This window comes from Oncorhynchus gorbuscha, linkage group LG01 (genome assembly GCF_021184085.1).
Source record: "Oncorhynchus gorbuscha isolate QuinsamMale2020 ecotype Even-year linkage group LG01, OgorEven_v1.0, whole genome shotgun sequence".
Lineage (NCBI taxonomy): Eukaryota > Metazoa > Chordata > Actinopteri > Salmoniformes > Salmonidae > Oncorhynchus > Oncorhynchus gorbuscha.
The window spans coordinates 77,702,103-77,723,009 of NC_060173.1; the positions used below are offsets into that span (position 1 = coordinate 77,702,103).

The 20,907-nt window shown below is 41.8% G+C and overlaps 2 protein-coding genes across 3 annotated transcripts in view; one reads left to right on the forward strand and one right to left on the reverse strand.

Moving 5' to 3' along the window:
• csrnp3 (cysteine-serine-rich nuclear protein 3) overlaps positions 1–20,907 on the reverse strand; it is a 61,750-nt gene that overhangs the window by 29,632 nt on the left and 11,211 nt on the right. The window lies entirely within an intron of this gene.
• Positions 1,541–12,511, forward strand: LOC124042779 (UDP-glucuronosyltransferase-like). Its single transcript, XM_046360891.1, has 5 exons — positions 1,541–2,587; positions 10,142–10,273; positions 11,366–11,453; positions 11,621–11,840; positions 12,128–12,511. The coding sequence occupies exons 1-5, from the start codon at positions 1,685–1,687 to the stop codon at positions 12,411–12,413; spliced, it is 1,629 nt and encodes a 542-aa protein (XP_046216847.1). The 5' UTR covers positions 1,541–1,684; the 3' UTR covers positions 12,414–12,511.

Consider the following 20,907-nt stretch of genomic DNA (forward strand, 5'->3'; position numbering starts at 1 on the left):
GAGGGCAATAGTGCTTGTGTCATCTGTGGATCTGTTGCGAAGGTATGCGAATTGGAGTGTGTACTGGGTGTCTAGGATGATGGTGTTGATGTGAGCTATGGCCAGCCTTTGAAAGCATTTCATAGCTACATATGTCAGCGTATGGTCTGAGTACCCGTCCTGGTAATCCAGGCCCTGCGGCCTTGTGAATGTTAACCTGTTTAAAGGTCTTACTCACATCAGCTACAGCCATCAGAAAACAGTTGGTGACCTCATGCATAGTTCAGTGTTGCTAGCCTCGAAGCGGACAAAGACGATATTTAGCTCCGACGAGGTCCAGTGTGCGTGGAGATTTGCGCACGACTGAGAGCGTAAGTTTGCGTGTCAGTGTTTTTTGGTGGGAGAAGAAAGGGGAGGAGCTGAAGGTAATGGTCAAGATTCCTCACAAAATATGAGAATACTTTGAGCTTTAGTGTATAACTCAAAGGTTAGAAAACCACCATGACTCCTCCCAGAGCAGGGTTAATAGTGTAACTATGACTTGCATGTTGCATGCTCTGTGTCAAAACACATTTTATTGGTCACATACACATGGTTAGCAGATGTTAATGCGAGTCTAGCGACATGCTTCTGCTTCTAGTTCCAACAGTGCAGTAATATCGAACAAGTAATCTAACAAATTCACAACGACTCCCTTATACACACAAATGGAATGGGATGAATAAGGATATGTACATATAAATATATGGATGAGCGATGGCCGTACGGCATAGGCAAGATGCAGTAGATGGTATAGAATACAGTATATCCATATGAGATGAGTAATGTAGGATATGTAAACATTATTAAAGTGCCGTTATTTAATGTGACTAGTGATAACTTTATTAAATCCATTTATTAAAGTGGCCAGAGGTTTGAGTCTGTATGTTGGCAGCAGCCTCTATGTTAGTGATGGCTGTTAAACAGTCTGATGGCCTTGAGATAGAAGCTGTTTTTCGGTCTCTCGGGCCCAGCTTTGTTGCACCTGTACTGACATCCTTCTGGATGATAGCGGGGTGAACAGGCAGTGGCTCGGGTGATTGTTGTCCTTGATGATCTTTTTAGCCTTCCTGTGATATCGGGTTACCTTTCGTGTTACTTTTCTTTTCCAATGTCATGCTGATCAATGGGAAGTTAATAAATAACTGACAACATTTTTTGTAGAACTAAGAACAATTCAACTTATAACAATATGAGTACTATTGGAAAGAAGCATTTTTTTTGTTGCTTCCTTTTAACTTAGCAATGCTTACTTGTTAGTAGTAAATCCAACTATTCATCAGTATCGCTGTAATACTTTTGCATTATAACTCACTAGCCAGTATCCAGCTAATCTCAGCACCCAGAACCAACTCAGCTACTCTATACTGTATGTTAAGGCTGTCACATTGAGATTACTAGCGAGCTAATCCTCTCCATCTCTCAATTGCCCTAAGGAATCATTAACCTGAACCATTCAGCCTGCAGTTAGACTTTGGTCCACAGGAAGGACTGACTAGGGTTATATAACAGCCTGCTTGCACATGCAGACCCAGACCTAGCAGGGATACACATACTCCCAGTCTGAGGTCTAGCCACCTCTCAGTAGCACTCAGTGCCAGACCTCGGGGAGTTAGTGTCCTTCTCACAACACAGCTTGTGTAACTGAAAAGAGAGGCAGAGAGGCATGGGCTGGGGGAAAAGTGTTCCTGTGGTTAAGCAGGGGCTGGGGCTGACGCCGGGGCATAGGCTGGGACTGCTGGTTCTGCTGTGCTGCCTAGCCCTGTGTCCAAGGCCCATCCAGGGGGACAAGGTCCTGGTGATGCCTGTAGAAGGGAGCCACTGGCTGAGTATGAAGCTTCTGGTGAAGGAGCTTGCAGCCAGGGGCCATGAGATGGTGGTGCTGGTCCCTGAGACATCCATCCTCATCAAGAGCTCTGACTACCACAGGACTGAGATGTTTAGGGTCCCCTTCAACAAGGCACAGCTGGACAAGAACATCGACAAATTGAAGGACGACATGTTCCGCAAGACCCCAAAGGTAACGGACATATTTATGAACGTGCAGGGCCTGATTGACTTCACTGACATGCAGGTGAAAGGCTGTGAGGGTCTTCTGTATGACAAGCCCCTGATGCAGCGACTGAGAGGAGAAGGGTTCAAGATGATGCTGACTGACCCCTTCCTACCCTGTGGATCCATCATCGCTGAGTCCTTCAACATTCCAGCGGTGTACTTCTTGAAGGGGATCCCCTGTGGGATGGAGGATAGGGCTGCCCAGTGCCCCAATCCCCCATCCTACGTACCACGCTTCTTCTCCGGCAACACTGACCACATGGACTTCCTAGGGAGAGTTAAGAACATGCTCATGTACGGTCTGGAGAGCTACCTGTGCACAGTAATGTTTGCTAGCTTTGACGAGCTGACCAGTAGGTACCTGGAGAAGGACCTGACGTACAGGGAACTGCTGGGTCATGGGGCGATCTGGCTGCTGAGGTATGACTACTCCTTTGAGTATCCCAAACCCACGATGCCTAACATGGTCCACATTGGAGGCATCAACTGTGGTAAAAGAGATCCACTTCCAGAGGTAAATTTCTTATAAATACTTCAACTGTGCAAAAAATTCAACTGTGCAGAGCTGTGCAAACTATATCTTATATGGATCCAGGTCCAGAAACCTTTACGGTACATGTGCCAAACTAATTCCACAGATGGCCAAGTGTCTGCGGGTTTTCGCTTCACCCTTGTACTTGATTGATGAATTAAGGTCACAAATTAGTAAGGAACTCCCCTCACCTGGTTGTCTTGGTCTTAATTGAAAGGAAAAACCAAGAGCCCGCAGACACTCGGCTCTCCGTGGAATTAGTTTGACACCCTGCCTTAATGGATAGATTCACTGCAGCGGCAGTTGTACCACATCAGACATTCCTCAAGGATAAATTTCAGACATTTTAACTTGTTTAAATTTAATTTCAAGCTATCAAATTCTTCTCTTACTTTCTAATTTGGGACCACATCTCTTTTCAAGATCGTTATGTTTTGACAGACTGAGATTACTTTCTCCTCTGAAGCCCGAATGTTGTAAAACAGTCAGAAATATTCTGTTGGGTGTTTAAAAGGGACAGTCAATCAGACTGTTAGGTGTTTAAAAGGGACAGTCAATCAGACTGTTGGGTGTTGTCCCACAACCCAGATGTTGTGTTTACCTGCCTGTCAGACACTCAGCTAGCGGCCAGCTGTAACCTGATCTCTGTTTCCTCCATAGGGACTGACTGGACACAGCTCTCTGTTTATCTACCAACTAGCTTCTCCTCACATTTATACAGCCCACATTCCACTAGCTCTCATTAATGGGACTAGCGAAGCAAACGTCCTCATTCAAAATCTTGTCATACTTCTACTTCTTCTAATTTGGAACGTTACTCCTCCTACACCGTTTAAGCTAGAAATATAATTAAAACTTTAAAACATACAGATCGGTCTTTTACACTATCAAAATATATTCTACGGATCTAACTATACAGCTGTTTTAGTAACTGCATTAACACATTTTCCCCCATTTTCCCCCCAAAACAACTGACCCCTTCCCCAACAAGTCGGACAAAAGTTCTACTACCAATTCAAAGTTACAGCTGTTTATCTGAGTTTAAAGGGACAAAAAAAGTAGCTTGCTAACAGCTTTCTCATGTCTCATCATTGAGCAGCCCAAACAGACCCGTTGCTATGGACACTCACATATGCAGAGGAGCACATGGTGAAGTTTTGGCAAAAATTATGACAACCACAAATACTGACCACAACCACACAACTAGTCAACACACAACTACTGACCACAACAGCACAACTACAGACCATACTCACAGCCACAATCACACAACTACTGACCACAACTAGTGGCCACAACATCTGACCACAATTACTGACCACAACCACAATACTGACACAACTAATGAACCACACAACTAATGACCACAACCATAAAAGTACTGACCACTACTACTGAACACAACTATTGACAACAAATAATGAACCACACAACTACTTACCTAAACTACTGACTAAAACTACTGACCACTACTTACCACAACCACACAACTACTGACCATTTTCATACTGTAGGGTCCAAAGAATCTGCAACACAACCACTGACCAAACAACTACTGACCACAACTACTGCTCTGGTCCCCACTAGCTCTGGTCCTGCTCTGTTCCTGGGCATTGCTACCGATCTCTGGTTCGCATATAATACCTACCAGCAATAATTGTAACTCTTGAACCGTTCAAGCTAGAGACACCAAACAGACTTTCACATGTCCAGGCTAGCCTATCCTATCAACCAACCAACCAATCAATCAATACAGATTTTCATCTACCCACATCTCAAACTATAACCAATCACCACCAGTACAACTCCTGAAACTACCACTACTATAATGTATTTCAATAGCATACATGCTAGCAAACACACCACATTTTCTTCAGGAACTGTACTTTTCAGTGATCATTGTTAGCCTAAAGAGTTAATCTTTTAGATAGAACAACAGCTAGCTATCAGTAGGTCTGCATACAAACCTATTCTGCGTAGTTCTTCAACAACCATAAAATACTTTTAAAGAGCTGTCATCACTAGATCCACCATCCCATCTCTCTTCCCAAATTGTAGCCTAAAACGTTCTAATCATCACATCATCTTTCAACTAAAATCAAACTTCATTTACACTGAATGTTTTACAAAAGTAAATTGTGCACCTGTTTTATCTGAAACCCACAGCTTGAATGAGAGTTGCTATGTGAAGAGTTTTGTCCACATGATCCTCCCTTTTATTCCCATTTTATGACAGAAAATCACTTTGTCTTATGTCTTTCTTCTTTTAGTTTTCACGCAATAACTGTAGTTTAGACATTTTTTGCGATCTAAATGCCCCACAATCCAAAGTAATATGGTTGATATAGTAGTCTATCAAAGTAAATCAGACCAATTATTTTACTACATTCAACAGTGACTATATGTAAGTGCTTTGCTTTAAATAGTAAAGTTACACTTTTCAAAGTTCTACCACTATCACAAAAATATTTTGAAAGAGTTAAAGCAAGTCCCATCAATTGCACATCATGTACAATTACCATCTTGTTTGCCTTGCAATCTGTCAAACCTGGTGTAACCTAGAGGTCAAGTTACTTTCCTGTCAATTGTAAGTATTGTGGCTACTGATAAAAGACGCCAGAGTGCTATGGGAGTCATGCCAAACACAAGTAATCCTGACAATGTTTTAGGGAATATAAAAAGCAATGCACCAATAGAAATGCTCCATAATCGCACCCATTACTTTTCAAAAGTTTCTTAACCACGTCCTTCAGCTTGGGTAAGGGAAAAGGACAAGGCAGATAGATGTGCAGGGAAAGTTAAGGTGTGGTTTCTCATATGTTGTAGAAAGAAAAGTATTGCTCAAAATTAACATTGGGGGAATGTCCCTCTATGTACTACCCTCCATTCTCTCGCTTCTCTAAAGACGGTGTTCAGTCAGCCCTCTGAGCCCTGGTCAAAAATAATGCACTATATAGGTAATAGGGTGCCATTTAGGACATAACACAGTTATTTCCTCCTGGGCTGTGGCCACTATTATCTAACAGAAGAACTGAGGGGCCCTATTGTGTTCTAGTTCCAACCCTACAAACCTCAGGAAGGGAAACTACTCTGCAGGGTTTGTTTTGTGGGGTTAGGGTTGGAGTTAGGGTTAGCTGTGATTCTTATATGATTTATTATGCCTTTGTCTTCTATGAATACAGGGTGTGTTATCAGAGAATGGGCTCCTTTCACAACTTCACCTTCCCTCCTTCAGTCAATATTTTGCTAACCAGACCAAAGACTGTTCTAACACTCAAGTATTGCTTAACATTAATGTTGGGGGAATGTCCCTCTCTGAACTACCCTCCAACCTGTTTCTTCTCTAAAGACTGTGTTCAGCTAGTGAAACCTGAGCCAGGAACAGCATTGATGTGCCTCAAATGGTACCATACTTCCCATACAGTGAACTACTTTTGAGCCCTCTGGGCCCTCTGGGCCCTGGTCAAAAATAATGCACTACATAGGTAATAGGGTGCCATTTGGGACATAGCACAGTTCTTTCCCCCTGGACTGTGGCCACTATAATCTAACAGAAGAACTGAGTAGCCCTATTGTGTTCTAGTTCCAACTAGTTGGACAAGTGTCCAAAAAGTTGGACACATTCTGAAATGGACCTGAGGCTTTCCTAACCTGGACCCGATGTACATAAATAAAATTATAAAATATAGAGACCCGTTCCCAACAGACCCGAGGACAGCTAGATCCATTCCATATAGACAGATCCAGACACGTTCCAATCCCGGTGAGGGAAAAGGCAGAAATTTCATTTTTTATTATAAGGACCTGATAAAGCGCGATAGGCTCAGTGTTGCCAACTTAAGAGATTTTGTCGATATTTAGCGAGGTTTTAGACCCCTCCAGTTTTTTGGTAAAAGATTATGGTGAAAAATTCAACTACTTACAGGCTGCCTTTGGGGAGTTTTGACACAGAGGATACTATGGTTTTGATAGCGTTTAGCTACTTTTTCCATTCAATTAATCCGTAAATGAGAGTGAGAGGAGCTGAGAAGTTCAAGAGGCGGTGGTGTGCAGTGGCAGAGGGGACCAAAACACTATGTCGGGGACCGCAGCTGTGTTGTCACGACAATGGCAAAACATCATCTAGCGACTTCTAGCGACAAATCAAGGAGCCAATAGCATATCTCACTGAAAAATAGTTGGCAACACTGGAGGGATGGAGAGAGAGGTACCGCTTGAGCAGGCAGGAGAGGGGCAGTTCTGTGAGTGAGTGAACATGAAGAAAGGAGGGAGAGACAGCACCAACCACCAACCAAGCCGACTCGCACTATAGTAGACTAAGAGACCATTTGTGCTTGAACCAAAAATATGGTCGGAGGCTCCATATGGATGGTGTGATGCAATGCTGAGCCTTCAGAGGCACGCAGAGGGCAAATTGAGCTCCATATTGCATTGCCTTGCGCCTCTCAAATGTTGTAATAATGCAGAGGGCTCCGTGTAGCTCTGCATTGACATGATTGGTTGACGGTAGGTGAGGGCGGGAGATCCTGTATAAACACAAAATCACTTCCTTGACAACTTCCTTCACAACAGCACTGCCCTGTACTGCAAAGTGCAAGAAATATTAATACCATAACACCTCGATCACACCTATAGCGCATCGTTGCACAAAATGGTACGCAGCATCATCTGGATACGTGTGCAATAAAAGTTCAACATGCAGACGTCAGTTTGACCACGCAGTGCCTTTAACATACTGACCAAACTGGATCCGCGCACACATCTGCATGCAACATCGTGCGCATGTTGATTTTATCTATCCCCACCAGAAATGTTCATGTCACGCAGGTTACAATACCAACACCAATTGTGAACCAACTATATTAATTTTGGAACAGATCGAAACACACATGAAACATTCATGGACATTTGTAACCCGTTTCAGGAAACTAGACACATGTCGTAGGTCACTACCTCACAGGAGAGCCGTTTGAACTTAAACTTTTTTTAATCAAAACATTTTTGGGGACAGAAATGACTTCTTGAATATGTTTTTTGGGGGGCAGAAATGCCTTCTCCAACTTACATGTGCCTTAATAACAAACTTTTATGCCATCTGTAAATACAAATACAATTGTTAAATAACAAGCCTAGTTGGTTAAGCCACAGAAAAAGGCAGCAACCTTCACACTACCCATGATTGTCTGAGATAATAAGTGGGCTGGACATGCCGAGAGATGAGTTTGGATTGGTCAGCCATTCTGTCTAACGATGCATTTTTTAATATATCGCGTAGTAAAATTTAACAAAAGACTTGACTATGCAAGTATCCATTTCAATAGAACGTCACTGCAACAACTGTTTCATAGCACTCTCGTCTGAGTGTGCCAGAGCGCAGAATAATTGATGAATTTACGAACGCTCAACACTGGTTGAATATGGCCGGTGTTGGCAAAAAAGCGCAATTAAATTGTTGCCAGGGGCACACTTATAGTCACCAACTCTTTGGATAACATGAAAACAGCCTAACCAGCTCTGCTACGGCGAGTAAAATGGAGTTTGGGTGGGGGTTAAAGCTTAAGATGATTCTTAAAGTTATGGCATTGCACAGTCAGTGTAACCCAGAGTGACTAGACAGAACAACAGAACAAGCAAGCTGTACAAACAAAACAGAAATGACACAGGACATCTTATTTGATGAAAGGGGTTGCAGTCTGCCGTGAAGCGTTCATCCATGTATACGGGTAAGAGTCTAGCTACTGTTTCAGATATTATACGTTTCTAATTTAGTCAGAAAGTTGTTTTCATTGAAAGTTAATGCTTACAGTTAGCTAGCTAGCTGACATTAGATGGCCAGCTCTCTAGCTAGCATTACATTTATGATCTGTGTGTAGTAATATTATCTCAGAATGCCATTTCACATTGCTAGTTATAGCCTAATGTTAGCTAGCTAACTAGCTAACATTGAACCTGTTTGGTTAACTTTAGCTAGCTATGACAATCAGTTTGTATTGTTAGTACTCTATGGATTGGGATATGTTGGTATATTTTTTAGCTAGCTATCTACATGTCTGAACAAAAGACCAAGTTAAAGTTTACTGTTAGCTAGATAGCTGACATTAGATTGCTGGATTGATAGCTAACATTATGTTTATGATCTATGTGTAGTAATGTTATCTGGGAATGTCATCTTCACAAGATGATTACATGACCAATCAAGTTAGACAGGTGTGTCTGACAGTGATTACGGCTATCTATTGTATAATAATGCCAAAATATTTGTATCTGGAATTTGTCTTTCAGCATCAGTAGACTCTCCTCCACCAAATAATGTACTTTTTACCCCATACATTTTCCCTTACACCCAGAAGTTGTCTTTACATGTTGACAGGAAAATTGTCCAATTCACACGCTTATCAAGAGAACATCCCTGGTCATCCCTACTGCATCTGATCTGGCAGACTCACTAAACACAAATGCTTAATTTGAAAATTATGTCTGAGTTGCTGGAGTGTGCCCCTGGCTATCCGTCAATAAAATAAAATTGTGCCGTCTGGTTTACTTAATATAAGGAATTTGAAATGATTTATACTTTTACTTTTGATACTTAAGTACATTTGACCAATTCTATTTACTTTTGATACTGAAGTATTTTTTTAAACAAATACCTTTAGACGTTTACTAAAGTAGTATTTTATTGGGTGAGTAGTAGTACTTTTACTTGAGTCATTTTCTATTAAGGTATCTTTACTTTTACTCAAGTATGACAATGTAGTACTTTTTACACCACTTTGTGACTGTGGGTTATAGCATTTATTTCAGATGACCTATCAATTTAGACAAGTGTGTCTGGGTAAGCGACATCTAATATTTATTAAATATTTTTATCTGGACACTTTCTGTTTATCTGGAATTTTTCCTTATTGTAGGCTATTACTTTTACCACTTTTGGTCTTAATCTTTACTACACTACTCACTGTTTATCACATGACCTGGCTTAAGCGGGTGTGAACAATGCTAAACGGGTGAAGACAAAGGAGAGCTCTACAGTAGGTACCAAAACATTCAAAATGCCATTTTCTCAAAAGTGAGTTCACAAGTTGATCAACTTTCAAAGCAGAATTACTTTCCCATTGTTCCTCAAAAACTTAGTGAAGCTATGAGTCTCTACTTTTATCCAATGTAAAAAAAATAATACTACACAATTTCAAATTTTGCTACATAAGACCGATTTTGAGCCGGTCAGTCACATTTAGCTAGCTTGCTGTTGCTAACTAATCTGTCCTAGGAAATAAACATTGGGTTGTTTACCTGAAATGCATATGGTTCTTTTGACTTATGACCAACAACAACAAACTACACGTACCACACTCCACTCCCGTGAAAAGCAAGAGCAGCAGCATAAATGATCAAATTTCTCCATCTTTACTTGCAATACTTGATATGTGGTTGAATGCATTGACTGTAAGTCACACTGGATAAGAGCGTCTGCTAGATGACGAAAAAGTAAATGAACAATTTTCTTGTTAACTAACCCTTCCCACCGTGCCTCAACAGGATCTGCAGGAGTTTGTGGATGAGTCAGGAGAGGATGGCTTTGTGGTCTTCAGCCTGGGCTCTATGGTCTCTCAGATGCCGGAGGAGAAAGCCAAGCAGTTTTTTGATGCCTTCAGCAGGATCCCTCAGAGGGTAAGGACACCTTGAATATGTCCCAAATGGGAAAAAGTAACCCTTTCTGACCAACAAAATCTTTACAGTCTCTACGTCTTCTGTAAATATCAATATATTTTTCTAAATCTTAAAAGATATCATTTCTCACTCACAGTTGAGATATCAGTGTTTGAAGAAGCACAGTACTATGCATGTTACGCATGTAGGCCTAATCTCCAATCCACTATTACATGCTGACCAAATCGCTCGCGCCTGTGCAATCGCACGCGTGTTGATTTTGTACATCCACACCAGACATGATCAAGACACGCAGGTTGAAATATAAAAATTCTGAACCAACTATATTAAGTTGGAGACACGCCGAAAAGCATTAAACATTTATGGCAATTTAGCTTGCTGTTGCTAGCTAATTTGTCCTGGAATATAAACATTGGGTTGTTATTTTACCTGAAATGCACATGGTCCTCTACTCAGACAATTAATCCACTGATAAAACGGTAAACCAAATTTGTTTCTCGTCATCTCTCCTCCTTCCTTCAGGCTTCATTTTCTTCTTTGGACTTTATATGGTAGTTGGCAGCCAACTTTACAGTGAATTACTACAACAGACTGGAGTGTGGACGTCAGTTGATCTTTCAATCACCCACGTGGGTATATGCTCCTAAAAGCCAATGAGGAGATTTGAGACACAGGACTTGCAGCGTGTTGAGCGTCACAAATAGAACCAATTTCTATTTTATCACCTGTCACGAGCGTCTGTGCAATGATTGAATAACATGTATGTGTAAATGTATTTTGCAACGATCGTGCACGCGACATGTCTGGTCAGCATGTTAGTCTAAACTAAAAACAAGTCCTTTAATTACGTGGAGTTTCAATGGCATTTGCATATTCTCCATTCTTCATATACTATGTCAAGTATCATGGCAAGCTGCAGTTCTATGTTGTTCAGTTTGTGTGGAAATATACACTGGAGCTATACCTTAAAACAATCCAGACACATTTATATCCCACTACAAACTGGTGTGCCTTTAACACTATATCCAGAACTGGCAGATGATTCTATATGACTTGATTAGGGAGGTAAGATGTTGTTCTCTGTGTTTTCAGGTGTTGTGGAGGTACACAGGAGTAGTGCCTAAAAACGCTACAGCCAACGTCAGATTGATGAAGTGGCTTCCTCAGAATGAGCTGCTGGGTTAGTTTAGTCTCTCAGTTATAATGAAAACCACCTGGGTTACAGAAGTTACAGATGGGTACTCTTCTGAGTAAACACAACATGCTACTTTGTTGCCATTGTGAAAGAGAAGCAATAGCTTCTTCTTCTTCATGGTTTCATGCTCTGTTATATGTTCCATGTTCTAGGCCACCCCAGGGTCAAGGCCTTTATAACCCACGGAGGAACCCACGGTACCTATGAGGGGATCTGTAATGGCGTTCCCATGGTGATGCTGCCGTTGTTCGCTGAACAGGGTGACAACGTACACCGCATGGCAGTGAGGGGCGTCGGGGAGGTGCTCAACTTGTTTGATATCACCTCAGAAAAACTGGTGGAGGCTCTCAACAAGGTCATCAATGACAAGAGGTCAGACATCATGTTATATAATACTAGGAGATACTATGAACTCAAGTAGCAGTGCAAACAGTACAGAGAAGAAATCCTAACTTGAGATCTACACGCGCATATTGAGTTTCAGTGCAAATATAATTGTCAGCCATGCATGACTTACATGAAAGTCTGAGTTCCTCATAAGAATTCAGCCCCAGGTGAATATTGCACTGTGTAGTGTGACACAGTGGTTCCTATATTAGCAGTCTTTAGTTGTCTATGAGGATATTGTAAATCCTGTTGTATTTGTCCTTTCTCACCAGTTACAAGGAGAAGATGATGAAGCTGTCAGCGGTGCATAAGGACCGTCCCATCGAGCCCCTGGACCTGGCCGTGTTCTGGTCAGAGTTTGTGATGCGTCACGGCGGAGCGGAACACCTGAGACCTGCCGCTCACGACCTCAACTGGATCCAGTACCACAGTCTGGATGTGTTCACTCTGCTACTCACTATAGTTCTCATTGTTGTCATCGTCACCGTTAAATGCTGCATAGTCTGCTTCCGCAAGTGCTGTGGAACGAAGAGGTCTATGAAGAAGAAGAATGCATAGCCGTGGGAAGTGGGGGTGCTGAAGGTGCTGCAGCACCCCCTGGTGGTGGGATGATAACATTGTAACAATAAGATAAAACAATTGTAAAAATACAAAAATCTGTTGCCTTATTGATATAAATGATCATGGGATTGGGGTAGGGGAGAGAGAGAAAAAAAACATGGGATATTTATATATGGGCCCCATTCTGCATGGAGAGCTCTCAGCTCCGTTTTGTAAACGGTAAGCTCATGATATGCTCTTATCTACTCAATTGTGGAGGTTTGGAGTTGGACACACGCTCTGCTGTACGATAGACCGTTTACTTTGAGTTGAGTCGGGTCTCTCCTTCTCCCCTCTCCCACAGTAGGCGCGTGAGTTTCTAGTTTGGGGAAGCATATTTTCACCATGAAAATGCACCTTTTGGTAAAGCATTCCATGGAACTATCTATCATCGCATTTGTGGACTTATGTAAGATATTCCTAATGTGATGAGTAGATTGGATAGTTAATTTAGGCTAATAATATAACTCCAATCACTATAAAAAAAGACTGCAGTATTCAATGCATGAGTGTGTAGTGGCAAAGAGAAGGTCTAGGCTATATCAGATACATTTCTTCTCCTTTCTTTCTGTGATAATAGACACATGACATGCTTTTCTAATACACCTTATATGACTGGAGACATTAGCAGAATATTTTTTTTAATATGACAAAAATCATAGGGTAGTATAGGCCTATAGGCTACTACTGACAGTTATAACAGATCAATACCAACGACCTTGCCTACAACCATCTCATCTAGGCCCTATGAAAAGGGGAGACACACATTTTACAATATGATATCCATCTAACCTGGAGGATTAAATGATTGTCCAAGAACAACGTTTCAAGTGGCACAGCCCAATGATAAAGAGTGGATAGTCAACACTACAGTCCCTGGTTCAAATCCAGGCTGAATCAGATCCGGCCGTGATTGGGAGTCCCATAGGGAGGTGCACAATTGGCGCAGTGTCTTCCGGGTTTGGCCGGGGTAGGCTGTCATTGTAAATGAGAATTTGTTCTTAACGGACTTGCCTAGTTAAATAAATATGGACGATACTCTACGCTGGTGCCAATAAGATAGGCTACAGATGCACAGACCTTTGACTCCCTTCACCTCCCCACACATCTTCCTCTTGTGTTTAGCTGATAGGAGTGGAACCCAGTAGGCTCGTCTGCTGCAATTCGTGGCAAGGATCAACAAGTTGTGTGTTCCCAAGATGGAGTTCTGCACACCACTGTTGAACTGCACTGTTATTTGTCTGTTCGTGGTTCGGCCCGCCTATTAGCTTGCACGATTCCATTCTCCTTCGACCTCTCCTATCAACTGGATGTTTTCTGTTTGTCGCACCATTCTAGGTAAAATCTAGACACTGTCGTGCGTGAAAAGACCAGGAGATCAGCCATTTCTGAGATACTAGATATGGCACACCTGGCACCGACAATCATACCACGCTCAAAGTCCATTAAGTCACTCATTTAGCCCATTCTAACATTCAATCGAGCAGTAACAGTATGCCCTGATGCCTGTCTGCCTGCTTTATGTAGCAAGCCATGGCCACGTGACTCACTATCTGTAGGAGCGATCCATTTCCGTGAATGGTGTACCTAACAAACTGGCCAGTGACTGTATATTCCTCATAATCAAATCAAATCCAATTTTATTTGTCTCATTCTCTGAACAGGTGTAGACCTTACCATGAAATGCACACTTACAAGTCCTTAACCAACAATGCAGTTCAAGAAAGAGAAAATATGTACTCAATAAACTAAAGTAAAAATAGTAAAATAAAAAGTAACACAATAAAGAGGCTATATACAGGGGGTACCGGTAGCGAGTCAATGTGCAGGGGTACCGGTAGCGAGTCAATGTACATGTAGGTAGGGGTAAAGTGACTATGCATAGATAATAAACAGCGAGGAGCAGCAGTGTAAAAAAAAGGGAGGGGGACATGTCAATGTAAATAGTCCGGGTGGACATTTAATTAATTGTTCAGCAGTCTTATGGCTTGGAGGTAGAAGCTGTTAAGTACTTGGCACTCCGGTACCACTTGCCGTGGTGGCAGAGAGAACAGTCTATGATTTGGGTGACTGGAGACCTTGAACATTTTTGGGCTTTCCTCTGACACCGCCTAGTATATAGGTTCTGGATGGCAGGAAGCCCTGGCCCCAGTGATGTACTGGGCCGTACGCACTACCGTCTGTAGCACCTTACGATCAGCTGCCGAGCAGTTGCCATACTAGGCGGTTGATACAACCGGTCAGGATGTTCTCAATGGTGCAGCTGTGGAACGTTTTGAGGATCTGGGGACCCATGCCAAATCTTTTCAGTCTCCAGAGGGGGAAGATTAGTTGCGGTGCCATCTACACGACCGTCTTGGTGTGTTTGGACCATGATAGTTTGTCGGTGATGTGGACACCAAGAAACCTGAAACTCTCGACCCGCTTCATTACAGCCCGTCAATGTTAATGGGGGCCTGTTCGGCATATTTAGCTCTATTAAATAAAAATGCAAATCAGAAGCTGGAGAGAAGGCATTTTGTAACACACAATTCCATTGCACCACTGCTATTGACCTACATTTTGTCTGACTTGCAAAGTGGCTTTATGATTTCTGTAAAGCAATTTTGTGACAGCAGGCATGAACATAAACATACAAAATGTTGTGAATCAGTCAATCTTAAAACAGTATGTGTGGCCAAGCTGGGCAGTTGTATTGAGGTCATGTGATAATGAAGTGTCCAACCCAGAATGCTCAGTGAAGACATGACACTAGGAAATAGGAAATAAAATAGAAGAAACATTTTGAAATAGATGAAACATTTTGAAATAGATATCTCAAAGCTACCATATTTACTGTATATTATGCATTGGTGAATAACTAGTTCTGCTGTCCAAAAGTCCTATTGTTTATCATAAACATTATAAACACAGGTTCAAATAGGCATCTTAATCTCAGAGAAGCAGACATTGTGTGGATTGTCTGAGCTGTGACTGACATAACATCTGATGAATGTGTCTTATCCGGCATACAGTTTTCAGTCTACCCACACACCTTGTAAGTCTTGCTGAACATTTTCAACTAAATGAAGACTGAGAGAAGAATCATTGGCAGAAGTCCTTATTTCAGATGGTACCCCGACACTTAATCTATTGATATGCACAGTCTCAGTAGATCCCTTGACAGGGGCAGCAGTGACGCTGGTGCATAAGAGACATTGGGGCAGGGTATTTCTGATTATTGTGAAGCTAGAGAGGGGGGAAAGCTGGGTAGACTTCAGACACCACGGCCTGCGTCCAAAATGGCACTCTATTTCCTACATAGTGCACTACTTTTTACAGGGCCCATAGGGAATAGGGTGCCATTTGGGATATAGCCCTGTCTCTCTCTCTCTCTCTGAAGCCTGAGGACCTCACCAGCCTTAGCCAACACTCAATACACCTAGATTGTTACAACATTATTTTTTTTTAATTCTTCAAGCTCTGTCATGTTGGTTGTTAATCATTGCTAGACAGCCATGTTCAAGTCTTGCCATAGATTTTCAAGGTGAATTAAGTCAAAACTGTAACCCGGACCCATACAAATCAGTAGGGCTAGACAATCTGGACCCTCTCTTTCTAAAATTATCTGCCGCCATTATTGCAACCCCCATTACTAGTCTGTTCAACCTCTCTTTTTTTTATCGTCCGAGATTCCTAAAGATTGGAAAGCTGACATGGTCATCCCCCTCTTCAAAGTGGGTGACACTCTAGACCCAAACTCTTACAGACCTATATCCATCCTGTCCTGCCTTTCTAAAGTCTTTGAAAGCCAAGTTAACAAACAGATCACTGACCATTTTGAATCCCACAGTACCTTCTCCACTGTGCAATCCGGTGGTCACGGGTGCACCTCAGCCACGCTCAAGGTACTAAACGATATCATATAACCTCCATCGATAAGAGACAGTACTGTGCAGCCGTCTTCATCGACCTGGCCAAGGCTTTCGACTCTGTCAATCATCGCATTCTTATCGGCAGACTCAATAGCCTTGGTTTCTCAAATGACTGCCTCGCCTGGTTCACCAACTACTTCTCAGATAGAGTTCAGTTTGTCAAATCGGAGTGCTTGATGTCCGGACCTCTGGCAGTCTCTATGGGGGTGCCACAGGGTTCAATTCTTGGGCCAACTCTTTTCTCTGTATATATCAATGATGTCGTTCTTGCTGCGGCTGATTCATTGTTCCACCTCTATGCAGACGACACCATTCTGTATACATCTGGCCCTTCTTTGGACACTGTGTTAACTAACCTCCAAATGAGCTTCAATGCCATACAACACTCCTTCCGTGGCCTTCAACTGCTCTTAAACGCTAGCAAAACTAAATGCATGCTCTTCAACCGATCGCTGCCAGCACCCACCCACCCGACTAACATCACTACTCTGGACGGTTCTGACCTAGAATATGTGGACAACTACAAATACCTAGGTGGCTAGACTGTATCTCCAATCCAAAATTAAATCTGGAATTGGCTTCCTATTTCACAACAAAGCCTCCTTCACTCACGCTGCCAAACATACCCTCGTAAAACTGACTATCCTACCAATCCTCGACTTCGGCGATGTCATCTACAAAATAGCCTCCAACACTCTACTCAGCAAACTGGATGCAGTCTATCACAGTGCCATCCATTTTTGTCACCAAAGCCCCATATACCACCCACCACTGGGACCTGTATGCTCTCGTCGGCTGGTCCTCTCTACACATCCGTCGCCAGACCCGCTGACTCCAGGTCACCTATATTTCTTTGCTAGGTAAAGCTCCGCCTTAGCTCACTGGTAACAACACCTACCCGTACCACTCACTCCAGCAGATATATCTCACTGGTCATCCGCAAAGCCAACACCTCCTTTGGCCGCCTGTCCTTACAGTTCTCTGCTGCCAATGACTGGAACGAATTGCAAAAATTGCTGAATTTGGAGACCTATATATCCCTCACTAACTTTAAGCATCAACTATCTGAGCAGCTCACCGATCGCTGCAGCTGTACACAACCCATCTGTAAATAGCCCATCCAACTACCTACCTAATCCCCATATTGTTTTTATTTACTTTTTTTTGCTCTTTTGCAGACCAGTATTTCTACTTGCAGATCTACAAATGCACATCTATCACTCCAGTGTTAATTAGCTAAATTGTAATTACTTTGCTACTATGGCCTATTCATTGCCTTAACTCCCTTATATTACCTCATTTGCACTCACTGTATATAAACTTTTTGTTTTATGTTTTTCTACTGTATTATTGACTGTATGTTTTGTTTATTCCATGTGTAACTAGGGGCGGCAGGGTAGCCTAGTGGTTAGAGCATTGGACTAGTAACCGAAAGGTTCAAACCTCCGAGCTGACAAGGTACAAATCTTTCGTTCTGCCCCTGAACAGGCAGTTAACCCACTGTTCCTAGGCGATCATTGAAAATAAGAATTTGTTCTTGACTGACTTGCCTAGATGACTAAAGGTAAAATAAAATAAACTCTGTGTTGTTGTACGTGTCTAATTGCTATACTTTATCTTGTCCAGGTCGCAGTTGCAAATGAGAACTTGTTCTCAACTAGCCTACCTGTTTAAATAAAGGTGAAATAAAATACAGTTTAAAAAAATGTCTTGTGGTTGAGTACCTACAATGTTGTTGATCCATCCTCAGTTTTATCCAATCACAGCCAATAAACTCTGTAACGGTTTTAAAATCTCCATTGGCCTCATGGTGAAATCCCTGAGTGCTTTCCTTCCTCTCCGGCAACTGAGTTAGGAAGGACGCCTGTATATTTGTAGTGACTGGGTGTATTGATATAATTAATAACTGCACCATGCTCAAGAGGACAAGGTCTGCTTTTTTGAAACTTTACCCATTTACCAATAGGTGCCCTTCTTTGCGAAGCATTGGAAAACCTCCTTGGTCTTTGTGGTTGAATCTGTGTTTGAAATTCACTGCTTTGTGGGGTCTAGAGATGAGGTCGTCATTCAAATATAATTTTAAACACTATTATTGCACACAGAGTAAGTTCATGCAACTTATTATGTGACTTGTTAAGCAGATGTTTATTCCTGAACTTATTTAGGCTTGCCATAACAAAGGAGTTGAATAGTTATTGACTCAAGACATTTCAGCTTTAAATGTTGTATTCATTTGTAAACATTTATAAAAACATAATTCCACTTTGACATTATGGGGTATTGTATGTACAGTTGAAGTCGGAAGTTTCCACACACTTATTTTGGAGTCGTTAAAACTAATTTTTCAACCACTTCACAAATGTCTTGTTAACAAACTATATTTTTGGCAAGTCGGTTATCTACTTCGTGCATGACACAAGTACTTTTTCTGACAATTTACAGACAGATTATTTCACTTATAATTCACTGTATCACAATTCCAGTGGGTCAGAAGTTTACATACACTAAGTTGACTGTGCCTCTAAACAGCTTGGAAAATTCGAGAAAATGATGTCATGGCTTTAGAAGCTAATGTTAGGCTAATTGACATCATTTGAGTCAATTAGAGATGTACCTGTGGATGTATTTCAAGGCCTACCTTCAAACTCAGTGCCTCTTTGCTTGACATCATGGGAATACCATAAGAAATAAGCAAAGACCTCAGAAAAACAATTGTAGACCTCCACAGGTCTGGTTCATCCTTAGGAGCAATTTCCACCATGGGACCACACAGCCGTCATACCGCTCAGGAAGCAGACGCGTTCTGTCTCTTAGAGATGAACGCACTTTGGTGCAAAAAGTGCAAGTCAATCCCAGAACAACAGCAAATGACCCTGTGATGATGCTGAGGAAACAGGTACAAAAGTATCTATATCCACAGTAAAATGAGTCCTATATCGACATAACCTGAAAGGCCGCCCAGCAAGTAAGAGGCCACTGCTCCAATACTGCCATAAAAAAGCCAGACTACCGTTTGCAACTGCACATGGGGACAAAGATAAAAACTTTTTGGAGAAATGTCCTCTGGTCTGATGAAACAAAAATATATATTTTTGGCCATAATGACCATCGTTATGTTTGAGGAAAAGGGGGAGGCTTGCAAGCCGAAGAACACCATCCCAACCATGAAGCACGGGGGTGGAGGCATCATGTTGTGGGGGTGCTTTGCTGCAGGAGGGACTGGTGCACTTCACAAAATAGATGGCATCATGAGGAATGAAAATTATGTGGATATCTTGAAGAAACATCTCAAGACATCAGTCAAGAAGTGAAAGCTTGGTTGCAAATGTGTCTTCCAAATGGACAGTGACCCCAAGCATACTTCCAAAGTTGGCACAACAAAGTCAAGGTATTGGAGTGGCCATAACAAAACCCTGACCTCAATCCTATGGAACATTTGTGAGCAGAACTGAAAATGTGTGTGTGAGCAAGGAGGCCTACAAACCTGACTCAGTTACACCAGCTCTGTCAGGAGGAATGGGCCATAATTCACCAAACTTATTGTGGGAAGCTTGTGGAGGTCCACCCGAAACATTTGACCCAAGTAAACAATTTAAAGGCAATGCTACCAAATACTAATTGAGTGTATGTAAACTTCTGACCTACTGGGAATGTGATGAAATAAATAAAAGCTGAAAGAAATACTTCTCTATTATTATTATTCTTACATTTTACATTCTTAAAATAAAGTGGTGATCCTAACTGACCTAAGACAATTTTTATTTGGATTAAATGTCAGGAATGGTGAAAAACTGATTTTAAATGTATTTGGCTAAGGTGTATGTAAACTTCCGACTTCAACTGTATACAAGTGACACATCATCTCAATCCATTTTAAATGCAGGCTGTAACACAACAAAATGTGGAAAAAGTCAAGGGGTGTGAATACTTTCTGAAGGCACTGTTTATACTGTCTTCAAGTCAAGGCTCATCTTATATAACTACTGCTGTACACACCTTTTCTATACATATACTGTCCATAATGTCTATAGACACCATCATATACATATATATTTATATTCCCGGACTCTGACATTGCTTGTTCTAATATTTCTACATTTCTATTGTTTTATTTGTGGATTTGCATGTATTGTTTGTGTTGATAGGCATCACTGCACTGCTGGAGCTAGGAACATAAGCATTATTTATTTATTTTTGATTTGATGATCCTCTGCCATATTAGAAGTCTGAGGTTAGGCTTAACCTCATAAATCACTGGTGTCAGACGCAGCCATAAACAGCAACCTTGAGAGGCAGGCCGGGTCTCAGCTGGGCTCCCTGAGGAGGAGCTGAGGCCTGGATGATTATATATCTACAGATGATGTTGACGGAGGATTCCTGCATGTGGCGGAGATGAACATGAACACAACGCTGATGTATTCCACATTCGATGACACTGTTCAGAGGGTGGCGAGCCTCCTAAATTATACATGAAAAGGCCACAGAGGAATTTGTTTGGTGAATTCTCCATCTCTCTTCTATTCTCTCTCTTGTTTGTT

Coding starts and splice junctions, on each gene's coding strand:
- LOC124042779 (XM_046360891.1), top strand. CDS start 1,685: ATGGGCTGGGGGAAAAGTGTTCCTGTGGTTAAGCAGGGGCTGGGGCTG. Junction 2,588..10,141: donor AAAGAGATCCACTTCCAGAG/GTAAATTTCTTA, acceptor GTGCCTCAACAG/GATCTGCAGGAGTTTGTGGA. Junction 10,274..11,365: donor TCAGCAGGATCCCTCAGAGG/GTAAGGACACCT, acceptor CTGTGTTTTCAG/GTGTTGTGGAGGTACACAGG.